General features: G+C 41.7%; 1 protein-coding gene across 1 annotated transcript; it reads left to right on the top strand.

The window, feature by feature from the left end:
- The first annotated feature begins 398 nt into the window (after nucleotides 1–398).
- On the top strand, nucleotides 399–27,231 carry LEO1 (LEO1 homolog, Paf1/RNA polymerase II complex component). Its single transcript, XM_079769616.1, has 12 exons — nucleotides 399–583; nucleotides 4,357–5,109; nucleotides 7,064–7,168; nucleotides 10,946–11,040; nucleotides 12,186–12,331; nucleotides 13,081–13,165; nucleotides 16,485–16,579; nucleotides 17,436–17,570; nucleotides 18,940–19,075; nucleotides 21,078–21,264; nucleotides 23,670–23,767; nucleotides 26,994–27,231. Exons 1-12 carry the CDS (start codon nucleotides 526–528, stop codon nucleotides 27,096–27,098), a joined length of 1,998 nt encoding a protein of 665 aa, XP_079625742.1. The 5' UTR covers nucleotides 399–525; the 3' UTR covers nucleotides 27,099–27,231.
- Nucleotides 27,232–27,663: the final 432 nt, after the last annotated feature.

Genomic DNA, 27,663 nt, shown 5'->3' with positions numbered 1-27,663 from the left:
CTATTTTCAAAACTGTGAAACCATTTCACTCTTCTATTTTTTCCTTAGAAAAATTTAGTCACGTCAAATTTAAAAATGTTATTTATATGAACCTAAATTTTTAAATTTTATGCTTTGATTACTAATACGGTAAATAGCAAAAGATCTAACCCACACACAAAAAAAGCGCTTTGGAGTTCTCAACATTTTTGAGAACCACTTGTCAATATGAAACAAAGGACGCCAAGCCTGACTCCTGGCAGGTTCACCACCGTCAGAGGCCCCTCTGCCCAGCACCGCCCATTCCACCGACACCCAATCCCCGCCAATAAGAACCGCCATTGAAGAATGGGCGGGTTTTGTCCGCCGTGTGAACGTGTAAGAGCCCGCAAAGCTTAGGTTCCTGGTGCTCGCGAAAACTAGGTCACTGCAGGAAAGGAGCCTGGCAGCGAGTCTTTGCGACACTGTCGCGTCCCGTAGGTTTCAGTGCCGTAAAGAAATCGCGGAGCAGTCCGCAGCCGAGGCAACGGCAGATGTGCCGCGGCAATGGCGGATATGGAGGACCTTTTCGGGAGCGACGCCGACAGCGATGCGGAGCGTAAAGGTGGGGTTGACTGGGCTCCGCGGGAGGGGCGCGTGGCGGGCCCGTCTGCGGCCAGGTCCAGACCGCAGCCCTGTTCCGGGTCTGCGAACGCCGCGACGCTACGTGCCCGTGGTCGCATTGCCTCCGCTCCTGCCTCAGCGCCCCCTGCGCTCCGGGCGGTGCCAGCCTCCCTCCGCGGTGCCAGCCTCCCCCCAGCGGGCGGGAGCGGAGGGACGCACGTCGAGTGTGCGCCTCGAGATTCTTGGAGTTCACGGAGCATGCGGCGCCTTGGGAGCGTGTGGGGCGGAAGGGGCGCGGGGCCGGGGTGGCGGCACGAACCCTTGGGGTCCTGCTCCGACCTTTCCGCACAGGTTCGCGCAGAGGAAGGGCTGTTGGTGAACGGATGGAAATTAGGTGTTCGGGAACCGGAGGGATGGGTGGGCGAATTTACAGAGGGACTGCTGGTGCCCTCTTGAATGAAACCAGACAGACCGTGGTGAGAGGGGGAGCTGGGGATGGGTGGGTTGGGGAGGCTGGGAGGGACACCCGCAAAGGGCTACTCGTCGGCGTAGCGCCCGAGAGAGAACGTGTGCTCTGAGAGCCGGGGCAGAAGCTGGGGTTTCTTGGGTCTCTGGTAGTAGATTGTGGGGCATATGGGGTGTGTGTGTGCAGAGGAGAGATGTAGGATTTGTTGATAAAATGAATGAGTGAATGAATGAATGTGTATGACGCATGGAAGTATTTCTGGCACAAGGACTCTGGATATTTGAGTTTGAAAGACGATTAGGAGTTACCGTATTTGAAGTGAGAAGGGGCTCAAGACCAAGTTCAGAATTCTTGCAACCCTCCAAGCTCCAAGTAACGTTATCTACATTTTTTCCTAAGCAAAGTGCATTATTGTGGTTGTGTGTGTGTGTGTGTTTTTCCCCCCTCGAACTCCCATCCATTTATTCACATTTTTAGAAATCTTCCAGGAGGTTCTCATCAGGAAGATGAGTCTGGAAATATAGTCCTATATATTACCTATATAGAGAGCCCTATATATGCCGCTACCTTTGCTAGGGCAGTTTTTTCACTTTTTTGATAATGTGAAAACTGCACAACAGTTTTTTATTTTGAGGAAGTCCGAGGTATTTTTTTCTTTTGTTACTCATATGTCCTCCATTTTTGAAGCATAGTTTTGCTGTATATATTATTCTTGGTTGACAGTCTTTTTCTTTCAGCACTTTGAATCTGCTTTCTGGTTCCCATGCTTTCTGTTGAGAAAAAGCTGTTATTCTTATTGAGAATCCCTTGAGTGGGACAAGTTGCTTCACTTTTTCGGCTTTCTGGGGGGGATGCTTTCTCTGTCTTTGTCATCACAGTTTGAAAATGATGTGTCTAGGTGTTCTCTTTAACTTTATGCTGTTTGGCATTCATTGAGCTTTTTGGATATGTAGGTTGATGGTTGTTTGTTTTTTACCAAATTTGGGAAGTTTTCGATCATTATTTCTTCAAATATTCCTTTTGATCTTTCTTTTTCTGGGACTCCCATTGTGTATATGTTGGTACATTTGATGGTATCCCACAAGTCTTTTAGATTTATTTTTCTTCGTTTTTCTTTCTTTTTCTGTTCCTTACACAGGATAATCTTAATGAACTTGTCTTCAAATTTGCTGATTTTTTTCCTCTTCCTGCTCACATTGCTCTGTAGCCCTTTAGTGAAATTTTCATTTCAGTTAACATACTTTTCAACTTCAGAATTTCTATGTTGTTGTTTTTTTTTAAATTTCTTTATTGATTAAGGTGTCACATATTTGTCCTCATCCCCCCATTCCCATCCCACACTCCTCCCCATGGATGCCCCAACCCCCTGTTGAACTTAACCATTGGTTAGGCTCTTATGCATGCACACAAGACCTTTGGTTGATCTCTCCCTTCTCCCCCCACCCTCCCCTATCCTCCCTCTGAGGCCCGATAGTCCGATCGATGCCTCCTTGTTTCTGGTTCTGTTCTTGTTCATCAGTCCATGTTGTTCATCATTTCCCCTAGATGAGCGAAATCATGTGTCTATGTTGTTTTTTAAATAATATCTGTCTTTTTATTGATTTTTTTTTTTTTTTTGGTTTTTAATATATTTTTACTGATTTCAGAAAGAAAGGCAGGGGGAGAGAGAGATAGAAACATCAATGATGAGAGAGAATCATTGATCGGCTGCCTGTCACAACCCTGCGCTGGGGACCGAGCCCACAACCTGGGCATGTAACCTGACTGGGAATCGAACCGTACCCTCCCAGTTCATAGTTCGACACTCAACCATTGAGCCTTACCGGCTGGGTTTTATTGATACTTTTTATTTGGCAAGATATTTTCATTGTCTGGGCTTCTTCAAAGACAGTTTGTAACATTTTTTTTTTGTACGTATGGGCCACGTACTTTTTTGTCTTTTTGCATGCTTTATAATTTTTTGTTGATAATTAGGCTCTTTGAATATTATATGATGTGACAACTCATGAAAACACATTCTTCCACCTCCCTAGGATTTGTTGTTGCTATTTGTCACAGTAATTATTGTTTAGTCTTTTGAACTAATTTTGTAAAGTCTATTCAAGTTTTTTGTTCATTTTTAGATTGGGTTGTCTGCAGTCTTTGTTGTGTGTGGCCAATGAAATATGTGTCCCATTATCTTAGTGGTCAGCTAGTGATTGGACAGAGATTTCCTTAAATGCCTAGAATCTCCACCCCACCCCACCCCTCACCCCCCCCCCCCAAAAAAAAAAAGGAAGAAGCCTTCAGTCTTTACAGATCAGCTCTGCGTATATGTTGGGGCATGCTTTCAACATTCAAACAGGCAATTTACAGCCTGTCCTTGCCTTTATTTTCTGCTTGTGTGGAGCCTGAGGTCAGCCAACAGTGAGAACTTAGGGCTTTCTCAGTTCTTTCCTGAGCATGTGCACAGCCCTAAGCATGTGTTCTTCCTGATCTCTAGGAACAGGCGGGAACTTTTAAAAGCTCTTACTCCCCATATTATGTCATTCCCCAGCCTTTCCTACGAAGCTTTTTGGTTTGTTTTTAACAAACACTCCCAAGTAGCTGCCTCGACACTGAGAAAGTTCCATGTTAGGTGAGATACTAGTAAAGTCAAGCCCTTTGAGCCAGTCCTTGAGTGATTTGCTAGGCATCAAAACTAACTACCATGATTCTCTTTGAATGAGGTCACTTCTGCTCCTTCCAGTAGTGGTGTGTGTGCCAGAAATTCAGGCTGTTACCTTCAAGTGATCTCGGGAGTAGCTGGCAGAGAGTGGTGGGTGGGGAGTAGCAGGTGTAAAAAACACCACAATGTTCTGTTTTCTCTCTAAAAATTCAGCTGGTTTTTCTCTTGTTAATCCTCACCCAAGGATATTTTTCCATTGATTTTTAGGGAGAGTGGAAGGGAGAGGGAGAGACACAGAGAGAGAAACATTGATGTGAGAGAGACACATTGATTGGTTACTTCCCACACTCGCCCTGACTAGAGCCAGGGATCAAGCCTTCAACTGAAATACGTGCCCTGGGCCGGAATCAAACCCAGGATCTTTCAGTCCACGGGCCAGTGCTCTAATACTGAGCAAAACCGGCTAGGGCCAGCTGGATTTTTTTGTTAAGGATTCTCCTGGTTGCTGCAACTTTTGATTAGTTTCCAGAGTACCAAGAAAATTGATACTAACAGTTTTTAACAAGTGTTTTCATTACTTTTATGTCGTGATGGGCTTTTGATGTTCCTTACTCTGCCTTTCTTTTTGCTGACATCACCCAGTGTTTATATGATTCCATAGATTCTGATTCTGGATCAGACTCGGATTCTGATCAAGAGAATGCAGCATCTGGCAGTAATGCCTCTGGAAGTGAAAGTGATCAGGATGAAAGAGGTGATTCAGGAAAACCAAGTAATAAAGAACTGTTTGGAGATGACAGTGAAGATGAGGGAGCTTCTCATCAGAGTGGGAGTGATAATCACTCTGAAAGATCAGACAATAGGTCAGAACCTTCTGAGCATTCTGACCGAGAAGACAATGACCCTTCAGATGTCGATCAGCATAGTGGATCAGAAGCTCATAATGATGATGAAGATGAAGGTCATGGATCAGATGGAGGGTGCCATCACTCAGAAGCAGAAGGTTCTGAAAAAGCACATTCGGATGATGAAAAATGGGACAGAGAAGATAAAAGCGACCAGTCGGATGATGAAAAGATACAAAATTCTGATGATGAGGAGAGGGCACAAGGATCTGATGAAGATAAGTTGCAGAATTCTGACGATGATGAGAAAATGCAGAACACAGATGATGAGGACAGGCCTCAGCTTTCAGATGATGAGAGACAACTCTCTGAGGAGGAGAAGGTTAATTCTGATGATGAACAGCCAGCAGCTTCTGATAATGATGATGAGAAACAGAATTCCGATGATGATGAACGGCCACAGATGTCTGATGAGGAGAAAATGCAAAATTCTGATGATGAAAGGCCACAGGCCTCAGACGAAGAACGCAGGCATTCAGATGATGAAGAAGAACAGGACCATAAATCAGGTAATTCATTTATGAGAGTCAAAATGGGTTAGTAGAAGCATTCGATACAGGTACATCCCATTTATTCTTTTCGCAGTGTCATCTTTAGTACCCTATTTTTTTCTCTCCTGTCCCTTTTCAGCCTTTTCTAATTTTATACATTGTGCTTTTTATAAATTTTCCTAATCTTTGCATTATTTCTATCCCCCTTCCATTTGTTAATTGATGCTATGTCAGGAAGAAAAAAATTTAAAGAGGACAGTCTTAGAGAAGGATGTATGGTGTGAGAGTAGTTATAAAATGAATAGAGGTGGTTCCATGTCTGTGGGTAACCGAAGAACCTGCCTCAGGTGAGAATAGATTTGCTTGGTGGGAAAAAAACAATACCATTGAAACATCCCCATAGCGTAGCTATACTGAGGTGTGAACAACATGTTCTGGCTCAGGTTTTTAAATCCAAAATTTGATCATCCAGAGATAATCAGGTTCCAAGTTTACTCTAACTAATTAAATTCACAAGCAAATTAAATTGCGAAATTGTTTCAAGAGGATCAATGATTTCTCTTATCATTGTATTCTTCCCTTGGGGAAATCTACGTTGGATACCAGTTTATAATAATCAGGAAGTTGCCTGGAGAACATAACATCCAGAAAATGGAAAAACAGCTGGATGATCTCCTTGAACTATGAGAGCTTGAAGCATGCTTTCTGACCCTAGGGAGATGTGCTTATGTCAGAACACTCATTCCCTAAAGAATACTGGAAACATACAGGTGACCTTTGGCTCTGGACCCCTTTTATAATAGTTGTTTGCACTATTCTGCTCAAGTTAACACATTCTTCTTATAGAATACTTTTTAAATGTAGCGATCTTATTTATTTATTTTTTGTATTACTAAAATTCACCTTGATTAGGTTAAAAGTCTTCCAGAAGTCATATCTGGATTGTTTCATTTTTGTAGGTGATTGATTATAACTACATATTAGTCCTATTGCCTTAGCTTAAACATCGGGGGAGGCGTTTTTCTCCTATAATACATACCTCACAGGGTAGTTTTCAAGAACACATTTTGGCATTATTTAGAAAAAGAGGTCAGAAGATTTCCAGAGATGGATATAGGCCTATATAGACTATAGTAACTAGTTCTAGGTAGAGTTATTTTTACTATTATCAAAATCATCGAGGCTCATGTTCTACTTCTCAAATAATAGAAGACTAACCTAAGACTAGAGTCATAGTAGGGAATCTTGTAGCTAGCTGGTCATTCTGCTTGATTAACTAGCTTCTACAGTGGTTCAGTTGATTTTCTTGAAATTTACAATTAGGTAAACAATTATACCATCCAGATAAGTGATGTGTTCATCTCTTCCATTCCAATATTTTTCTCTAACGAGTTACAGATAAATTTAATCATAAGTTTCAGTACTACTTTTCTCATTTTACCAAGTTTTTCTGCTTACAGAAACCAATGTTTATTACCTTTAATTTTTAATTAACTACAGTAAGTTGATTTTTGTATATGTATGTACAGTTCTTTCAATGTTAACGCATGTATAGATTTGTGTAACCACCACCACCAGAGTCAAGATACAGAACAGTTTTGTCACCCTAAAAGATTCCTTCATATTATCCCTTTTGTAAACACATTCTTTCCTCGCCTCTGACCCCTGACAGCTACTGGTCTGTTTTGTCACTAAAGTTTTGTCTTTTTGAGATTGCTATCATTTAAATGGAATCATATGGTATGTAGACTTCTTTCTTTCACTTAGGCTTCTTGCAATTAGCATAATGCATTTGAGATTCATCCAAATTGTTTCATGTATCAATAGTACCTTCTTAGTCAATACTGAATAGCTTTCGGTTGTTTGGGTGTACCCTTACAATGTTTATCCTCAATGTTGCTTTTAAAACACAAAATTCAAATCTATGAAATATGACTGTGATTATGCAGAACCTCTAATTTTACTCTTACAGAATCTGCACGAGGCAGTGATAGTGAAGATGAAGTTTTGCGAATGAAACGCAAGAATGCAATTGCATCTGATTCAGAAGCGGATAGTGACACAGAGGTACCAAAAGGTACTTCAATTACTTTTTTTTAATATGTTGATTTCCATTCCCCTTTTTGCATTTAACTATAGTACACGCCCAACCCTGGGCGTGTTTACCCCAGACTGCAAGACCCCCAGAAAGAATGTAGATACGCTTAGTGTACACAGGGAAATTGTACAGATATGAGGAACTGTTTATGCTATATCACTTGAAGAACCTCTTCATTTATAATTAGAGTGAATCTGTTGTTAGGGGCTGAGGCTCTGGTTCAGGCAGAGGCAGCCGTGTTCATTCTTCAGTTTGATGACAGTTCCAGGACAGCGTGTTCTTAAGTTCTTAGCAGGTTAATATCAAATGAAGAACCTGGTTCTTTGAGCTATGGATTAGATGAAGAGTTCATGAAAACCCAGTATTATATAAGGTAGATTTGTTGTAAGGATAAAAGATCTACCCATTCATCTCTATGGATGACTGTGTTTCAAAAGGCAAATTATTATGCAATAAAGATGTTAGTATAAAAACTATAGCAAACAATTTTGATTACACACAACTAATATTCTGCTGAATGGTAATTATTCATTAATGTTAAATAGCTTATATAAATGATTATAAGTAACATAACTAAAGCAAACATTTATTTTATTTTTATTTATTTATTTATTTTTTTAATTTCTTTATTGATTAAGGTGTCACATATTTGTCCTCATCCCCCCATTCCCATCCCACACCCCTCCCCATGGATGCCCCAACCCCCTGTTGAACTTAACCATTGGTTAGGCTCTTATGCATGCACACAAGACCTTTGGTTGATCTCTCCCTTCTCCCCCCACCCTCCCCTATCCTCCCTCTGAGGCCCGATAGTCCAATCGGTGCCTCCTTGTTTCTGGTTCTGTTCTTGTTCATCAGTCCATGTTGTTCATCATTTCCCCTAGATGAGCGAAATCATGTGTCACTAGAGATGTACTTATAAGAATTGAATGTGCGACGGGCAATAATAGTTATGCTGACAGGCAAAAAATCAGTCTGTAGTGAGTTTCTTTCTGGACCAACAGTTCTTTTGAGACCCAATATCAATGTCCACCAGTTCCTTATGAGTACATGTCGGCACTGACCCCTCAGCTCTGGATGGTGGACAAATGGTGATAATGCAGGTCCGACTCCCTCTGGTTTGGTCTCGGCCGGACCCAGGGGGGGCACGGCTTCACCCGGACCCGGGACCCAGGCTCACCCGGATCCAGGGGCCCGCGGCCTCACCCGGACCCGGGACCCAGGCTCACCCGGATCCAGGGGCCCGCGGCCTCACCCGGACCCGGGACCCAGGCTCACCCGGATCCAGGGGCCCGCGGCCTCACCCGGACCCGGGACCCAGGCTCACCCGGATCCAGGGGCCCGCGGCCTCACCCGGACCCGGGACCCAGGCTCACCCGGATCCAGGGGCCCGCGGCCTCACCCGGACCCGGGACCCAGGCTCACCCGGATCCAGGGGCCCGCGGCCTCATCCGGACCCGGGACCCAGGCTCACCCGGTAAAGCAAACATTTAGAGCATCAATTAGAAAAGGAGCGCTGGACAGAACAAGAACAGCATGCTCTTTGGATCTATAACTAACTACTGGTTATATGCATAGATTTTGAAATTAGATGACCCAAGTTAGAGTCTTGGTAGCTCTACTTTCCAAATATATGATTTTGTTCAAATTAATTACCACACTTCAGTTTTCTGTAAAAGGGAGATGATGCTAACCATCTTATAGGGTTGTTGGTAGAATTATTCATTCATTCTTTTATTTTGTTCATAATTATTGAGAATTTCCTGTGTTTCAGTACTGTTCTGGGCACTGGGAATATAGCAATGATCAAAACAGATAAAGACCTCTCTCTTGTAGAGCTCACAATCTGGAGGGGTCAGGGTAGGGTAGGGAGACTGAGTAAATAAATTAAATATATAGTGTGTTGGATAGTGATAAGAACTAAGGAGAAAATGAATCAAGAAGAAACAGAGTGTTGGTGGGTGGGTTGTAGTTTGGTGATTTTTATTATATAGATGAACTTTTTAGTACCCTAACCTTCCTTATCTCCACCTCTTTTTTTGTTTTTATTATTATTAAGACTTAATTTTTTTAGACCAATTTAAGGCTTATATAGAAAGGGGAATATATAGAAATTGCCCGTATACTCACTGCCCTCATACATGCATAGCCTTCCCCATTATCAACATTCCCCACCAGAAGATACATTTGTTAACATGGGTGAACCTACATTCACACCTTATAATCACCCACATTTTACAGTTTGTCCAAACCCACAGAATGGTAGTGTATATTCTGTGGGTTTGGACAAATGTATAATGACATGTGTCCATCATTAGAGTATCACATAGAGTAATTTTACTGCTCTACAAATCCTTTTTGCTCTGCATATTCATCCCTTCCTCCCTACTAACCCCTGACAGTCACTGATCTGTCACTGTCTCCATAGTTTTCCTTTTTCCAGAATATATAGTTGGGATCATATAGTGTGTAGCATTTTCAGATTGACTTCTTTCACTTAGTGATGTGCTTTTAAGTTTCCTCTACACCTTTCCGTGACTTGATAGCTCTTTTTTTTTTTTTTTTTTTTTAGCGCTGAATAATATTTCATTGTTTGGAAGTACTAGTTTATCCATTTGCCTACTGAAAGACATCTTGGTTGCTTCTAAGTTTTGGCAATTATGAGTAAAGCTGCTGTAAATACTGGTATGTGTGTGCAGGTTTTTGTGTGGACATAAGTTTGCAGCTTCTTTAAGTAAAAATACCAAAGAGCACAATTGCCAGAGCATTTGGTAAGAGTATGTTTAGTTCTGTAAGAAACCACAAACTCTCTTCCAAAGTGACTGCATCATTTTGCATTCCCACCAGTAAATGAGTGTTCCTGTTGCTTCACATTTTGCCAGCATTAGTTGTTGTCATTGTGCTGGATTTAGGCCATTCTAATAGGTTGCCTCTCCTTTTTCAGTAATCTGTCTTCCACTTTGTCTCAGTAACTCACAGTTTTATCCTAGACTATGTAATTATCAGTAATTATAACACTTCTCTTTTTTAAATGTTTTTATTGACTTTAGAGAGAGGAAGGGAGAGGGAGAGAGTGAAACATCGATGTGAGAGAGAAACATTAATTGATCAGTTGTCTCCCTATACACCCTGACCAGGGATTGAACCTGCAACCTGGGTATGTGCCCTGACCAGGAATTGAACTGGTGCACAGGACGATGCCCAGCCAACTGAACCATACTTGCCAGGGCTATAACACTTCTTATGATCTCGATTTCAAACAGTCCACTTTCTGACCACCTTCCTATCTTTTTCTTCATCCCTTCTACTGCCCCACCTTGATTTATTGGTTTATTACAGATTATTATTGTTGTTTTGCCTATATCTAGGTGAAGTTCTGCTTATGAGGAGGAGGGTCTGGGTAGACATGGACCTATAATTTTAAAATTTGAGAGACTATGGAGAGAATAGGCTGGAATGGGCTATTTAAGCCCCAAATTTGAATATATAGACTATAGGAGGATATCTGGGCTCCTGGGTTTAAAGGCAAGTAGAACAGGATGCAATAAATGAAGGGTGAAAGAAGTGCCTTTCACTGGAGTTGCCCCCTTCCCTCTCCATAGACACCCTGGTCAGATCTTCGAGAGCCAGGCTCAGAATAGTGCTTGGGTGGTTTCCTGGTGTGGTCCAGACACCTTGGCAATATGTTGAAGTAATAGCTTTGAGGAATCTTTGTTATGGATATTAATACTGCACACTTTTCCTCCTTTATTCAAGATAACAGTGGAACCATGGATCTCTTTGGTGGTGCAGATGACATATCTTCAGGGAGTGATGGAGAAGATAAACCACCTACTCCAGGACAGCCTATTGTAAGTAAAATTACCAGTGTGCACTGGGCCTTTATTCAAGGCTAAGTAAAAAGTTTCTGAGGCTAAGGGTCTCTCTTACACCAAGAAGAGGAAGTTGATAACTGAATTATGGTATGAAAATACAATGAACAGATGACTTTCTTGAAAGATAGAAACATCAGTGATGAGAGAGAATCATTGATTGCCAGCCTTCTGCATGCCCCACACTGGGGATCGAGCCCGCAACCCGGGCATGTATCCTGACTGGGAATCGAACCCTGACCTCCTGGTTCATAGGTTGATGCGCAATCACTGAACCATGCCAGCCAGACAGGGAACTCTTGGTTTTAAGTGGGAGTAGAAGTAACTGCCCTGGCACATCCATATGCTGGGATACTACTCGGCAATAAAAAATATTGAATTGTTAATACTTGCAGAAGGTTGGATGAAGTTCCAGGGAAATAATGCTGAATGAAAAGAAAAATGGTTACATACTGTGTGATTCCACTTATGTAACATTCTTGAAATGACAAAAATTATAGAAATGGAGAAGGAATTAATGGTTGTTTGAGATTAAGGAGGGATGAGGACAAGAACGAAGTGGGTGTGTCTGTAAAAGGGCAATGTGGGTCTTTGTGGTATGGAAGTGATCTGACTCTATTAGGGTCATTCTCCTGGTTGTGATATTGTGCTATAGTTTTGCAAGATGTTACTTAGGGGAAACTAGGTAAAAGGAAAGAAAGAAAGAACTGCCCAGCATGAGGTTGGTGCCATGTTGTGAGAGACTATACTGCTAGGACCATTGATTTAAATGTTTTTCTTGTCCATGCCAAGAAGTGTATGTGTGCTGTGTTAGTAATCTCTGATCTTAATTAATAGAGTGACTTCATATTGAAGTGTTGATTAGTTTCACACTTCTGTTGGTGAGTATGTAGAAGATTAATTACAAAACATATTTTCTTATATTGATGCTTCTAAACTGATCTTGTTTCCCATGAGGTTTTTGGGGGGCTGAGTGGGTAGGAATGGGGATTGAGGGCTGCTTTAGCCCTAACGTTGGTGTCTCAGTAGGCTTCTTGCCTACTAAGTAATTAAAGTGTGGAAGTTGAGCTAGACCATTTCTAAGATCCCATAAAACTAAAATTCTATGCTTTTTTTTTTACTAGGATGAAAATGGATTGCCTCAGGATCAACAGGAGGAGGAACCAATTCCTGAGACCAGAATAGAAGTAGAAATACCCAAAGTAAACACTGATTTAGGAAATGACTTGTATTTTGTTAAGCTGCCCAACTTTCTCAGTGTAGAGCCCAGGTAAGGGGAGCAGTTAAAAGTATTCCTAGATGTTGGATAGAAATATGTGGAATGTTGATATTTTTCTTATTTTACATGAGTTGACTAATCACAAAATGGAAGACTGGTCATAGATCTCTGAAGAAATAAATCAAGCATATTTTGTGACAGAAAAAGTATAGACTATAATATCAATAAAGGAGACTGTTAATGCTCATAATTATTTTTAGCAGTTTCATAGTAATTAATAGATAACATAAGCTTTGGGTGTTTTTGGCTAGTATAGCTCTATAAACGCTGAAATTGAAAGTAGTGAAATTTGCTAGAGAAATGGCAAATGTCCACTGTAGCAGCCATTGCAGATGTAGAAAACCTAATGGTTTTTGACAGTTAATTAGTGTTTGTGGGTATTACTTACTAATAACATGCAAGTTCTTATGCAATTTAAACTTTTCTCCCCAGGCAAAATGATAAGGAAAACTAGAGCACATACAGCCTAGTCCCTGAAGACTTATATAAGAATAAAGAATATTTTGAATATTTAGCCTTGCTTGACTTTATTTCCAGCAACATATATCCACACCAAATTTTAAGAAAGTGAAATAATTTGAATACTTGCTAAAAGTTGAACATGAAGATATTTGATCATTATAAATTTTAATTATATTAGGATTTCTTAGTATAGTGGTATGTTAGGTATGTTATTATAAAACAGTGATAATATTCTTTACAAAGTATGATTAATAGCTTATTTAAAAAACAATTTGTAGGCCTTTTGATCCTCAATATTATGAAGATGAATTTGAAGATGAGGAAATGTTGGATGAAGAAGGTCGAACCAGGTTAAAACTAAAGGTACCTTTCTATGCTTACTCCTTTCTTTTTTTCTTTAATTAAAGTAAAACCTGGAGACACTAACTTGAGACTTGAGCTTTTGAAAATGATTTTTATATTTCCTGTTTTATCAATAAATGAGTTGTATTCCTTTTCAGATTTAAAAAAAATTTTTTTTATTTATTTCAGAGAGGAAGGGAGAGGGAGAAAGAGTTAGAAACATCAATGATGAGAGAGAATAATTGATTGGCTGCCTTCTGCACGTTCCCTACTGGGGATTGAGGCATGTGCCCTTGACCAGAATCGAACCTGGGACCTTTAGTCCGTAGGCAGATGCTCTATCCACTGAGCCAAACCAGCTAGGGCTCAGATTCTTTTTCAGGAAGAAAATATATAGCTTTTGCTTTATAAATGTGTCACTTTTCTTGCTGTTATACTTTTTTGATGCTTTTAAATAATTATTAGCTACTTCCTTCATAATACGTAGTACTATAGTTTAGTGTTTTAAAACAACTATTTCCATATGTACTGTGGGTTAAGTTGCAGCAACTTCCTGCAAGAGGAAATTATTATTCAGCCCTGCTGGTGTGGCTCAATGGTTGAGCATTAACCCCTGAACCAGGAGGTTACAGTTTGATTCCTGGTCAGGGCACATGTCCTAGTTGCGGGCTTGATCTCTAGTAGGGGGCGGACAGGAGGAAGCCGATCGATGATTTTCATCATTGATGTTTCTTTCTCTCCCTCTCCCTTCCTCTCTCTGAAATTAATTTAAAAATAAAGAGGAAATTCTTCAGGCTCTTTGATTTAGGATAAACAAATCATATACAAAAGGAGAATTCGTTAATCATACCTAACACTTCCCCTTATGACTTTCTTTGTATTCTTCTCATTGCTCTTAGGAGAGATTTTTATTGTACTAAGTTCCTGTTAATGCTTCCCTTTGATACCTTGTACTGTCTTGTTACCTCTATCCAAGGAGGGCCTGTAATCTTCCTTTAATTAGGGGGATGTAGATAAAGCAGATGCTTCAGAGCTGAGTTGTACCAAAGAACAAGAAGCAGTTGCACTCATACTAAAACGGGAGCTATGCATTTTAAATTCTTCAATCTGAAGGGTTTCCTGTAAATACTTTCTTTTTCAGTGGGTATTGTGCCTGGTGTTAGAATGCTAAGAAGCCGCTTAGAATAAGGGGGTGAATTTTTAGAACAATTCCATTCCTTCAAGTCTGATAGATTCACAAGTATCTAAGGAACTTTGATATAAAATTGTTTCTATCCAACATGCATGGCCTTCCAAAGCTTTTCAGTGAAATTTCACCACTCCTCCCTTGTAATGGAAATGCAAATCAAATAAGAAAATGGAGGTAAACAGGTACCAGTAACAGAATTAATAGTTATAGTGCTTAACTGTAGTGCTTAGAGTGTTTTTTGTTCCTTGCTGTCCTTTTCCTGCCTCTTCCCAACTCCCAATAGCTCATTTGTTAACATTTTTCCTTGGAACATGTATATCTGTTTTTCATGCCTGTTTTAGTGCCTCTGGCATTATTCTACTGCTTTTCATTTTTCCCATCATTTATATAAATTAATGTGGTAGTTCCTTACTTGTTTACTTTTTATTGATTTTTGCATTTCGTCTTTATATCATGATGCATCAGTGAATGCATCAATATATCTATTATATTTTCAGGTCATGTATACCAGACCCTGGTTTAAGCACCAAAGCTTAGAAATATTTCCTCTAAAACCTTGGTGCTTAGAGTACAAAATGTTGGTGTATAACAGACTACTGTCTTTTAAAACCTCGGCATGTTTCCTGAATGATATTCTTGAGACTAGGCTGACTATTCTTAGAGGAACTTGGTGGTGTAATTAATTCTTTAATGAACAAGAAACTGGGTATAGTTTATGTACATATCTCGGTGTTACATCTGTCTTTAGAGGACATCATCATTGTTATTGTTATTATTTGAATTACCTTATATAATAAAAGCATTTTTCAAAATAGCTTCTCAGTTAATGATGTGTTTGCATATTTACAGGTGGCTAACTGATTTTGTATGAGAGGGAAGGAAGGAATAGTGATAGATTATTTTGTTTCCTTTATTAAGAAAATTTCTTTTCAAGGCCCCATTACCATTAGCAGCAATTATCTGCTTAGAAAAAAAAAAAAAAAGAAAATTTCAAATGTATTCAGATCTAGTGAAAACTATTAGAAACTCTCATGTACCCATCACTCACTTCAATGTTTGTCAAGTTAGACAATCTTGTTACATCTATATTCCCACCCCATCGTACCCTGACTATTTTGAAACAAATTTCAGAATGGCATCATATATAATTCATACATATTATTTGAGTTCTTTAATCAGCCAGCCTCATGGTTGCTTATTTATTTAATGAGGAACAAAGAAGAAAAGGGGGAAATCTAGAAGGGAACGACTAGAAACCAGTTGCAAAGATAGTCACATCTAACAGAGTGGAGACCTAGAAATTCTAAGTGGAAATGGGAGCAGCTGCTTTTGGGGTTGATGGAGGGGAATAGGCTAGGGAAGCATTTGTGGGCGTGGGCATAGAGCTGTCAGTTTTCAGTGTTGGCTTCTCCTTGCTGCCATCTTAACTCACATTCTCTTTATCCTGGAGTGTACCCTTTTCTAAGTCTTCACCATCCTCTAGTGGGTTTCCAGGGTGCAGCAGTGACAAACGACATGCATTTAGTGTATTGCATTTTCCTAGGAGTCCCGCTGAGTTTTTAATTGCACTAACAGTGGTTTTCATTTTAGGAAACTTGAATGTTTTTTCAGAACTGCCTGGTATTTCCCCTCCATGTAATTAAGATAAAGATAGACGATAAATCTGCTCAGTGCTGGGGTTTTAATTTTCAGAGGGTGCTTCCTTTTTCTTACCCGTAAGCAGGGAGCCTCCTTATCTCCCTAGGCCAGTAGGCATGTGCTTTGGTCCCACATTTACAGGGTTTTTAGTCCTGTAAGAGATCCTGCTTTATGTAGGGATTTGCAATTCTAAATTGCCCCTCACACGGCTTCAAGCCTTATCTCCTGTCCTGGTAGCTCTTACTGTGTCTTCACACCTCCCAGGGCTACCACAGCTTTAGCGTCTGCTCAGACACGGGCACTCGGTTCCCACTGTGACTCCAGCACTAGGAACTCAGAAATCCACTTAAGCGTATTTTTGTTGGTAATTTGTTCAACATCTGTAGGTTATTAAAAAAAAGAGGGCTTTAATGTTTTATGTTACTAGCTATGCATGCTTATTCTATAGTTACGTGTTTCTTGAGGAAAAAAGCATAAACTACAGTGTTCTAAGGCACTTGTATTTTAAAACAGGTAGAAAATACTATACGATGGAGGATACGACGGGATGAAGAAGGAAATGAAATTAAAGAAAGCAATGCTCGGATAGTCAAGTGGACAGATGGAAGGTGAGCACAAATGCCCAAAGAGTGTTGAAATAAATACCCAGAGTGTGGCTAGGAGGGACCAAGTTTTGGAAGAAGACCTTATTTTTGGGCCACCTCTTATTAAAGAACTAGAGGCCCGGTGCACGAAATTGGTGCACTTGGGGTGGGGTCCCTTAGTCTGGCCTGCGCCCTCTCGCAGTCTGGGAGCCCTCGGGGGAGCGGGCCTAAAACGGCAGTCGAGGGGTCCTTAGCGCTGCTGCGGAGGTGGGAGAGGCTCCCGCCACCGCTGCTGCACTCGCCAGCCGTGAGCCCGGCTTCTGGCTGAGCGACACTCCCCTGTGGGAGCACACTGACCACCAGGGGGCAGCTCCTGCATTGAGCGTCTGCCTCCTGGTGGTCAGTGCGTGTCATACCAACCCGGTTGTTCTGCCGTTAGGTTGATTTGCATATTAGCCTTTTATTACATAGGATTTCCATTGCTTAGTCCCTGGCATTGAACAGAAGTAGGTAGTTGAGGGTCATACAAGCTGGTGGCCGAAAATGTGATCCTCCTCTTTGGGTACAGCATAGTAGTTTGGAAAAGGCACACCAGCTTACCCACACACACACACACACAAACTCCGCCCCCATTGCACCTGCTTGCTGTAAGTGGGCAGTTAAAAAAAACGACCTTTCACTGGGAAGGTAGTAGAGGCTGAGTAAATGTCACAGCCTGTTTTACTTTGAGGTAGGTTGTTTTTCACGTCCTGGCTTTACTCTTTTCTTCTGGGTTCTGTGTAAGGAGAGAAAGAAGCAGTTGAATCACATTTTAAGGGAAGTAAAATGGTAGGATGAAATCTGTATGGCTTTTAATATGTGAAGGGTTCCTTCTTTTCAGCATGTCTCTGCATCTGGGCAATGAGGTGTTTGATGTTTACAAAGCTCCACTGCAAGGCGATCACAACCATCTTTTTATAAGACAAGGTACTGGTCTGCAGGGACAAGCCGTCTTTAAAACCAAACTCACATTCAGGTAACTATTCTTATCAATGGACTATTTGTTACAGTAAAGCAGTGAAATATAGATATTGTTCAAATGCCCGACTTCCAATTGACATAATCTCACAGTGGAGTTTTTCAAAGAGCAAGATCTGGTTGTCAGCTCTCTGGGTTCAAAGGCTGTTTTGTCTAGTGCACCAAAAATCGTTGTTTCACAGGGAACCAGGTCATGCTAACCAAACTTACAGGAGACTGTTATGTAAACCAGAATGCCAGATTTTTAGTTCAAGTGGTTACTGTAACTGCCAAGAGGCCTACAATACTTACTAGTCATTGTCTCTCTTCTTTTTAGTAAATGGATCTGGGAGACTGATAAGTAGAGGTTGTTAGTGTGCATGCAGTCAGGAAAGGTGATGAGTTGGTGGGTGTGAAGGCTGGGTCATCCTGTTCCTTCGACTGCTGCACCCAATGCCACTTCAGGGTTGTTTCCCCCTGAGCAACCGAGAACACTGAGGTCAGCTGCTGAGGGATTTCCCCTTCCCTAGACTGTGTAGACACTACGACAAAATACTTTATTTTTTATTTCCTTGATTTTAAGCAGATCATCCTGCTGGTAATGCTTATGTTTAAAGGGCACAATAATCTTTTAAAAATACATATATTTTTATTGATTTCAGAGAGAAAGGGAAAGGGAGAGAGAGAGAAACATCAATGATGAGAGAGAATCATTGTTCGGCTGCCTCCTGCACACCCCGACTGGGAATCGAGCCCGCAACCTTGGCATGTGCCCTTTTCTGGAATCGAACCTGGGACCCTTCAGTTCGCAGGCCGACACTTGATCCACTGAGCCAAACCGGCTAGGGCAGGGCACAATAATCTTGGTTATGACTCAGCTTTTTGAGACGGGTAATTGTCAAGGGTATAGGCTTTGGAATTAGATAAACTTGTATTTGAGTCCTGTTTCCCCTTGTGTGACCTTATGCAGTTTCCTCAGCCTTGCTTAGCTTCAGTTTTCTAATATATAAAATGTAATAATTTCTCATAGAGTAGCTGCGACAGTGAATTCATACAACATGTAAAACACAACCACCGTGCCTGGCACTTAGTACTCAGTGCTGCCTGAGCCTGTGCACATACTGCTGTAGGGGGGGGTCGGTCTTTGTAAAGCCTTTTTATCCCAGCTTTCCATTTTTTACTTTGCCTGCGAGATAAGAATATTTCAGTGAGCTGTTGAATGAAGAAAGATAAAAATCTGCCACCCCACTATATTCAGTTTAGTGTCCCTGCCTATTTTTTCTAGGGACTAAGAAATGGTCGCTGGCCTTTTGTTTTTGTGATGTTGATATGACTGGCTCACAAATGTATATGGTAAATATTGAGACTTTTTTGCTTATTTCCTGCAGACCTCACTCTACAGACAGTGCCACACACAGAAAGATGACCCTGTCACTTGCGGATAGATGTTCAAAGACACAGAAGATTAGAATCTTACCGATGGCTGGTCGAGATCCCGAGTGCCAGCGCACCGAGATGATTAAGGTATGTTTGCTAAGCTTATTCTGGGATTTTTGATATATTGAAAATAGCATTTCCCAAAATGTTTATTAATCACCTCTTGTTGACCCACCTCTGTTCCTTCCAGCTGGCATGAGCAGGGAGCTGGATTCGTGTCTTAGGCATTTTCCAAACAATGGGTGAATGGCAGTCATAAAACAGACCTGGTGACTGAAAGGATCTGAACTTCTGCAGATACTTTCAAGCATGATGAAATCATCTGTGTCTGGTTTAGAGTCCATGACAAAAATCAGTGGAAGTTTTAGAGATTTAGTCTAAACCAGAATAAAAGTAGGACAGAAAGTGCCTAGAGGAGAATCGGGCAGAGTAGATGTGGTTTTTAAGGGCCATTTGTAACATTCTACCTTATAGGTTTTCAAAGTTGACACAGCTGTCACTTAGGTACAAATTCAACAGTGAGTGGTGTGTATTTGTATGACACCATGGGCCTTCGTGCAGCACTTGCTTTGAGAAGCTAGAGACCGCGGTACAGTCTCCCCTGACCCCTGCTAGGTCCCAGCTATTGCCCTGCCTGCTTCATGGGATTTCATTCCTCTGCAGCAGGGCACACTGAGGCTCTGGTTGCCTCAGCGTCTTTCTTAGTATCTCCACTGTCAGGCTCTGCTGAAGGTGTGGCCCTGAGTCTTAGCTTTTTACTCCTATTTTGTTCATGGAGGCAGTAAACCAGATTCAGTAACAGTGCCTAACCCAGTGGAATGCAGGGGCATTGGCTTTGAAGTCTGACTTCTTGCTTCATTTCCCCACCTTTTCTCATCAAGGGAGCTGGAGGGACCTGCAGAGTCCAGTCTCAGCATTTATTGGAAGACCCTTCTGGATCGCTTTGAGAAATTAGTCTCCCAAGCCCTCCTCTATGTCCCCAGCTTCCATGGACATGCACAAGGAACCCAGCTAGCTTGTTCTTAATCCCCGTCTTGCTGACAGTGATCATTTTGTTTTTTTGTTTTGGTTTTGTTTTGTTTTGTTGTTAATCCTCACCTGAGGATGTTTTTTTTTCCCATTGATTTTTTGAGAAAGTGAAAAGGAAGAAATGGGGAAAGAGAGACAGAGAAACATCAATGTGAGAGAGACACATCAACTGGTTGCCTCTCACATGTACCCCCTGGATTCATGTCCTGAGCATTTGCCAAACAATGGCTGACTGAGGCCAGGGATTGAACTTGCAACCGAAGTACAAGCCCTTGGCCGGAAATTGAACCCAGGACTCCTCTGTCTGCAGGCCAACACGCTAACCACTGAGCAATGGGCCAGGGCCTGCTGATTATACAACCACATTCTACTTAATGAAATAATTTGCTACATAGAAAGTCTAGCAATAGAATTAGAGTTGTATGCAGTAACATAGAACAGTTAAATGAGGAGTTCAGAGAAATGCCAGACCATCCCTGACCTCTCATACCTGTCTGTGTCTTGTGAACCCCAACATGTGGGATGCCAGGCAGATGAAGGGGATGAAGGCTCTACTTTGGGGCTCGGGGACCGGCCCCTGCCTGCACGTTTTCATCCTGTCCTCAGGAGCTGAGGGGCCCAGACAGGAATATCTGGGCTCTGTGGTGGTTTGGTGGAGCCTAGGCCAGTTAGGTGTCTGTCTCTTGGGAACAGAAACGGCCTCCCTCAGGCATCCGCTGGGCATGATGACATGGCTCAGCTGGTCGCTGCTCTCTGGGCTCTGACTGGCAGCACAGGGGACATGCGGCTCCCAAGGCTGTGCCTGTGCCAGTTCTGATTGGACGGTGTGAGGGGCTGTCTGCCTCTTCACCCTTGTGTGGCCTTCACGCTTTAGAACTACACAAGGCGATCACTGTGTGTGGTAACAGGTGTGGCTTGGAGAGATCTGTACTCTGAAGACATGGGGAATAGGTGTTAACCTGAGCTAGGCATTTCATGTTCTTTATAGTAAAGGTAGTTTCAAGTGGGCACTAAACTAGCTCATTTTTTTGAGTTGAGTGGTTTATTTGCTTCTTTACAGAAAGAAGAAGAACGTTTAAGGGCTTCTATTCGTAGGGAGTCTCAGCAGCGCCGAATGAGAGAGAAGCAGCACCAGCGGGGCCTGAGTGCTAGTTACCTAGAACCTGATCGATACGATGAGGAGGAGGAAGGCGAGGAGTCCATCAGCTTGGCTGCCATTAAGAACCGATACAAAGGGGGCATTCGAGGTGAGTTTGTGCAGAAACTTCATTTCAGGGTTCAGAAATTTATCTTTGCATTGGGCATACTCCGAATATCCGTTCACTGCACATTTTATTTTTAAGGGTTGATAGACTTCAAGGTTTAATGAACTACTCAGTGCAGAATTCTTTCAGGTGAGCCTGACAGAGTAGGAACTGCTGTAGCTCCCACTTGCAGACTTTTGCTCCCTCAGCTTCTGCTTTTCTGGTTTGAAAGTTTGCCAATTCTATTTGGAACTTTTCTCAACTTTTTTTAAAAAAATGTATTTTCATTGATTTCAGAGAAAAAGGGAGAGAGAGAGAGAAACATCAATGAGAGAGAATCATTGATCAGCTGCCTCCTGCACGTCCCCCACTGGGGTTCGAGCCCACAACCCAGGCATGTGCCCTGACTTGGAATCGAACCCTGACCTCCTGGTTCGTAGGTCGACACTCAACCACTGAGCCACGCCGGCCAGGCCTCAACTTTCTTTAAATTACTAATTGAGAATCAAGAAGTTACATTTTTAGAGAAATTCATAGTGATTCCTTTCAAAGTTCTTTTTTGCATATTTTCTTCTTTCACAAATACCAATAATTTAAAATGTCAACATCTATTCTGCACCTGCTGAATCCCAGGCAAACACTCAATCACTTTACATGCATCCTGTTTGATCCTCAGAACATAGTTGGTAAGTGAAGAGTTCTTGAACCGGGTCACTTGACTCCGGAGGCAATGCCTCCGTCACAGTACTGCACTCAGGTGTCCCCACAGCTGGTAGGAAGATGACCTGCTGAAGAGCAGACTGAACCTGAAGGTCAGAGACTTGGCCTGGACTCCGGATCCTGCTTGCTCTAATCTCCGTTTTGCCACTTTTTAGTTGGATGACTTCTGGAAAGTTATAATACCTCCCTTCTGTTACCTAATTATGAAAAAACAACCTATTAATAGTAGTACTTACACCATGAGGTTGTTTTGAGAATTGAAGGATATGGTACATATAAAGTACTTCACCCAATGCCTGGCACATCACAAGTATTAAATAAATATTGCCTAAAACTGCTGTTCTTGCTTGTATCACTTCTCAGCTTTGAGCAAGTGACTTCACATCTGAATAGTGGGTACCACATCTGTAAAATGAGGCTTTAATCCTTCAAATTAGCTGTTAGAGCTTTGGGAGTGACTGTGCAACGTAAGGGGTACTTTGGGTGACCACGCATCCTCGTTTGTCCCTGTCAAGTGATACATTTTAAGAACAGCTAGATCTCCCCTCTGTGACTGTCCTATAAAACCCCTCGCTTCCTCGCAGTGATTGCGTTTGTCCTGGTGCGCTTTGATCCTTCCTTCCTACCTTTGATTTAGTTCTGACCTGTAGTACAGGGACCTTTTATTTTTTTGTTAATGCTAACTTCCCACAGAAAAAAGATCAGTTATGGAAATAACCACAGAAAACCAAAATAAACACAAAAAATTGAGGTTGCTTTTAGGGAGAGAGTTATATAGTACTAGAGGCCTGGTGCACGAATTCGTGCACAGGTGGGGTCCAGCTGGCCCGGCCGGGGGCAGTGGGGAAGGGATGCAGGAGGTTGGCTGATCGGCCCTGCCCCCGATGGGGGTGTTGGGGGCCAATCGAGGATGGGGCAGGCCGGGGGGAGGGGCCCCAGGTGGTTGGGCAGCCAGTCCCAGCCCCGTTCAGGGTGTTGGGGGCTGATCGGGGCCCAGATCAGGCTGGTTGGCTGCCGCAGTGTGTGTCATAGCCACCGGTCGTTCTGGTTCCGCCGTTCTGGTCGCTGGGCTTTTATATATATATAGATAGATAGATTCAATTCACTAGAGAATTAAAACCTATCAGACCAGCTCATTAGTGTTCAGTTCTATCCAATAGTCAGATAGGTAGGGAGTGGGGAGAAGGGGAAGGCTTTGGGTTCTGAGGCGAGAGGGTTGGTCTGAAGCAGGCTGCTCTTATCCCACCCAAGGTCCACCTGTGCGGGACATCAGAGATGACCTCTCATCTATACCTCCTTTTGAAATGTCTACCTGGCAACAAAAGGTCTTTACAGGATCAGGAAACCACCTCTTCTATCTTCAAAGCTCATTTTGGGATTATTTAATTACTCTCCATGAAAGAACAACTCGGGCTTTATAGCTTATTTGGAAGAGTAGTGGTTTCTGTTTCGTTAGTCACCTAGCACACAGCCTCTTTAATATTGAAAGTGGTCATGTGAACCATTCTTGTATTTTGAAAGGGTAAGTGCTTCATTACAACATATCTAAACTTACATCTTTAAATCAGAACATTTTAAAGTACCTGCGTCCTCTGGGAAAATGTGCAGAAGGAATTAAAGATACTCATCAGAATGAATAGATAGCTGTCTTTGGAAATCACTCATACACCTTATTCCTTTGCTTTCAGAGGAACGAGCCAGAATCTATTCGTCAGACAGCGATGAAGGATCAGAAGAAGATAAGGCCCAAAGACTACTCAAAGCAAAGAAACTCACCAGTGATGAGGTAAAAACAAATTTATTCAATTTTAGGGGTTTACTCTGTGCCTACAAGTCAGCTCCTGCAATGAAGACAAGCTCACAGCCCAGGAGCACACAGAGGTCCCCACACTTCGCTGAAGCTCAGGGAGACCAGTGCAATCACAGGACAGGGAGTGTCCCACGGGAGGGCCTGACCGGTTTGGATGGGTGTTGGAAGGCTGCTCAGAGAAGGAGACCTTTCACTGAGTGTTAAGGAGAGTGTTAGCTTGCAGGGCATACCGGTCAGGGTGGGCGTACCTGGTGGATGGAGAGGCCTGGGAGAAGACACAGGCCCTGAGATACTAGGGCTCAACTGGAGAACTAGAAATCATTCAGTGTGGGGAGGTCAGAGGGTGTATTTATTTTTCCCTTTTTCTTTTCAGTATATTTTTTAAGTTATAGAAATAATTCTGATGGTAGAAAAAACTGATTTCTTTTTGTTTAAATGAAATACTGCTTGAAATAACATTGAGTAATTCAATACATTTACATTTATTGAAAAAAACCATTCCAAAGTTATATTCTTTTTTTATATAACCTTTATTTGTTTGTTTATTTTTTAATCCTCACCAAGGACGTGCTCATTGATTCTTAGAGAGAGAGGAAAGTGGGGTGGGGGGGGGGGGGGCAGAGAGAGAGAGAAAAACATCAATGGCTCTCTCCTGCACGTGCCCTGACCAGGAACTGAACCCATGACCTTTTGGGGTATGGGATGACGCTCCAACCAACTGAGCCACACTGGCCATGACTTAACTTATATTCCTAACAGTATCCTTTTCAAATTATAAGAGTACAGGCACTGCCCAGCTGGTGTTGCTCAGTGGTTGAGCATCCACCCAGGAACCAGGTCAGGGCACATGTCCGGGTTGTGGGCTCGATCTCCAGTGCGGGGCGTGCAGGAGGCAGCTGATTGATGCTCTCATTGATGTTTCTATCTCTCATCTTTCTCCCTTCCCCTCTCTCTTAAAAAAAATAAATAAATAAATAAATTTAAAAAATCATACTAAAAGGTACAGGTACTAAGAAATTTTAAAGGCCTAGATTGATGGATTGATTTATATTTTCCTTTGCCAAGTGCCTTGGATAGCAGCTGCCTGGGCCCACTTTAAATTATATTCTGGAAATAAGGTCTTTTTAGATGACCTGAAAGAATGATTTCTGAATTTTCCTAGAATTCTTTTTAATATGCTAATTCAATTTGATGCTTGAGATTAGAACATTTTCTTTCATTCATTAAGTCAGGGGCTGGAAAATTACATCCCACTTACCTAATATGGCTGGTTTGATTGGAACCTGCCCATGCTTATTTGTGTGTCATTTGTAGATGTTTTCCTGTTACAATGGCAGAGTTGAGTAGTTACAGCAGAAACCGTATGTTTTACAAAGGCCAAGACATTTATTATTTGGCCCCTTCCAAAAAAGTTTGCTGACCCCTGCCTCAAAGAAATGGGCCTGGGCTTATTTCTGGTTCACATTACACTAAAGATGTAGTACTATTAGTCTGCTCCACTTGACCTTTGTCTCTAGTCCTCAGCACCCTGCACGCCATAACAACTAACGCTCAAGTTCGCAGAGCTTGGTAAATGTCTTCAAGGAGGATAGCGTCAGTGCTCTACTTATCTCTGTGGGTTCCTGCTTTCACTTCATTTTTGGCCTCTGATTATGCTTTATTTTCTTGCTGTCTCATTGATTTGTTTATACTTTTCCATCATTGTTATTTTCAGTGGGAGGGTTATTCAAAAAATTGTTCTGTCACCCAGGAAATACCGTATGTTTCTGTTATCCATGATTTTAATCATTTGGGCCTTCTGTGAACTGAGCTTCTATAAGCTCTTATGTGAAGCAGAATTTCATTCTTGGCATTATTTGTTAATCACAGCATTTAATATTTCTCAGTCTTTGTTGGAAGTGGCATGCTATGGAAGATAACTGGACAGAAATTGTTAAATCACTCTGCAGCATATATAAAACAAATGTAAATTACATAGGAAACATCTTAAAGATGTGTTTACAGTGTGTTGAACTGTTGGCAAATGGGGATCCTTATTTGAGCAGATGCTCTTTTATTTCTTGGCAAGCAGAGACTGTGAGTGAAAATTGAGAAGTGCTGTGGGATTTCTCTTTATTCCTCGTATTCTCAGAAAGGATATTTTAACATGTGATCCATCAAGTAGCCTTCTTCGAGGCTGGGCAATTACAAATCTTAGCTGTCTGTTTAGGCTCTACCCTCCACCTTCCTCACCCAAATACTCTGTTAGGTCGTCCTGTACCCTTTCCTGACAACAAAGATTTTACTTCTGCCTGCACTTCCCAACTCCTGCCACTGTCTTCTCATATTACTCCAGGTTAAGTCCTGGCGTGGGTTATAATGGGAGAGCATCAGGAACGGGTCATACCTGATCTAGGTCCCTCTCCAATATTTGTAGGTGAAACTCCTCCTTAATACCATGAGCCTGGGTATGCTGGTGAGAAACGGGAGTTTACAGACCCTAATGTCCCATACCAGAGAACTACCATTACCACCTCTCAGAGCATTCCTTGATAATGTGGGGCAAAGGGCATGAGACTACATTACAGTGAACTGGATTACTGAATCTTGGGGCTACCCTTTACCACTTATATGGCCTAGAGCAAGTCATCTCACATTTCGGGGTCAGTTTCCTCATCTGTTCGGTGGGACTCATGCGTGCTGCCTTGTAAAGTTGTTGTATTATAGAAAATAGCAGGTAAAGTGGATAACACAGAACAGAAAGTGCTACCTTCTCCTCCCCAACAGCGTGTAAGTTATAGAAGAGAAGAATACAGCTTCTTATCCTCCCTGATTTTTGTAACCAGCAAAAACTTTAGAAAACCTAAATTACTTCAAAGGTAGAAAAATGGGTAGGAGGAGAAACCGGGAAAGGGAAAGACCCATGAGGAAACATGAAAGCAATGGAAAGGCAGCGGGGCATGGCCAGTCCTCACCTGTCTGTGTCTTCATAGTTTATGTGTAATTACTCGGTGTAGTTGTTTTTTAATGCCTTCTAGCACTTGCAGATTTGGAAACTGGTTATGACCCTGACCACCGTTTTTATTCACCTGGTGAATGTTCTTTTTAAAATAGTTATTTAATTTTGAGTTTTCATAGTCATTCATCTCAGAGCTACTTTGATAAACCTTTCTAGAAATAATCTCTATTGACATTTAGATTTAAAATTTTTTTGTCTGTTTAGGAAGGTGAACCTTCTGGAAAGAGAAAAGCAGAAGATGATGATAAAGCAAATAAGAAGCATAAGAAGTATGTGATCAGTGATGAAGAGGAAGAAGATGATGACTGAAGTGCAAAATGTGAAAACATTTATATATTTTATTGTACAGTTTGTCTTATAAATATGATGTAAACATGAGTTATTTTGACTGAAATGAATTGATTTGCTTCTCTGTAATTTTAATTGTAATAAAATGTTTTTTAAAGACAAGTCTCTATTTAAGAAATTGACTTTTCGCCGAAACCGGTTTGGCTCAGTGGATAGAGTGTCGGCCTGCGGACTCAAGGGTCCCAGGTTTGATTCCGGTCATGGGCATGTACCTTGGTTGCGGGCACATCCCCAGTAGGGGGTGTGCAAGAGGCAGCTGATCGATGTTTCTCTCTCATCGATGTTTCTAACTCTCTATCCCTCTCTCTTCCTCTCTGTAAAAAAAAAAAAAAAAAAAGAAAAGAAAAGAAATTGACTTTTCCCAAAGCAAGTTGATTTTATTAACGTTGAGTCTTAGGTTTTCTTTTTTATATTTATATTTATTTATCTATTTTTTGAGTCTTAGGTTTTAGTGAATTCTTGCTGCTCTGATGTACCCCCTCGCATCCCCCACAAGGAAGCCGCCTGGGCAGGGCCAGATGGGGCT

Source organism: Cnephaeus nilssonii (assembly GCF_951640355.1).
Source record: "Cnephaeus nilssonii genome assembly, chromosome: 4".
Lineage (NCBI taxonomy): Eukaryota > Metazoa > Chordata > Mammalia > Chiroptera > Vespertilionidae > Cnephaeus > Cnephaeus nilssonii.
Note: the sequence above shows the minus strand (reverse complement) of the source record. Positions and strands in the feature narration are given on the sequence as shown.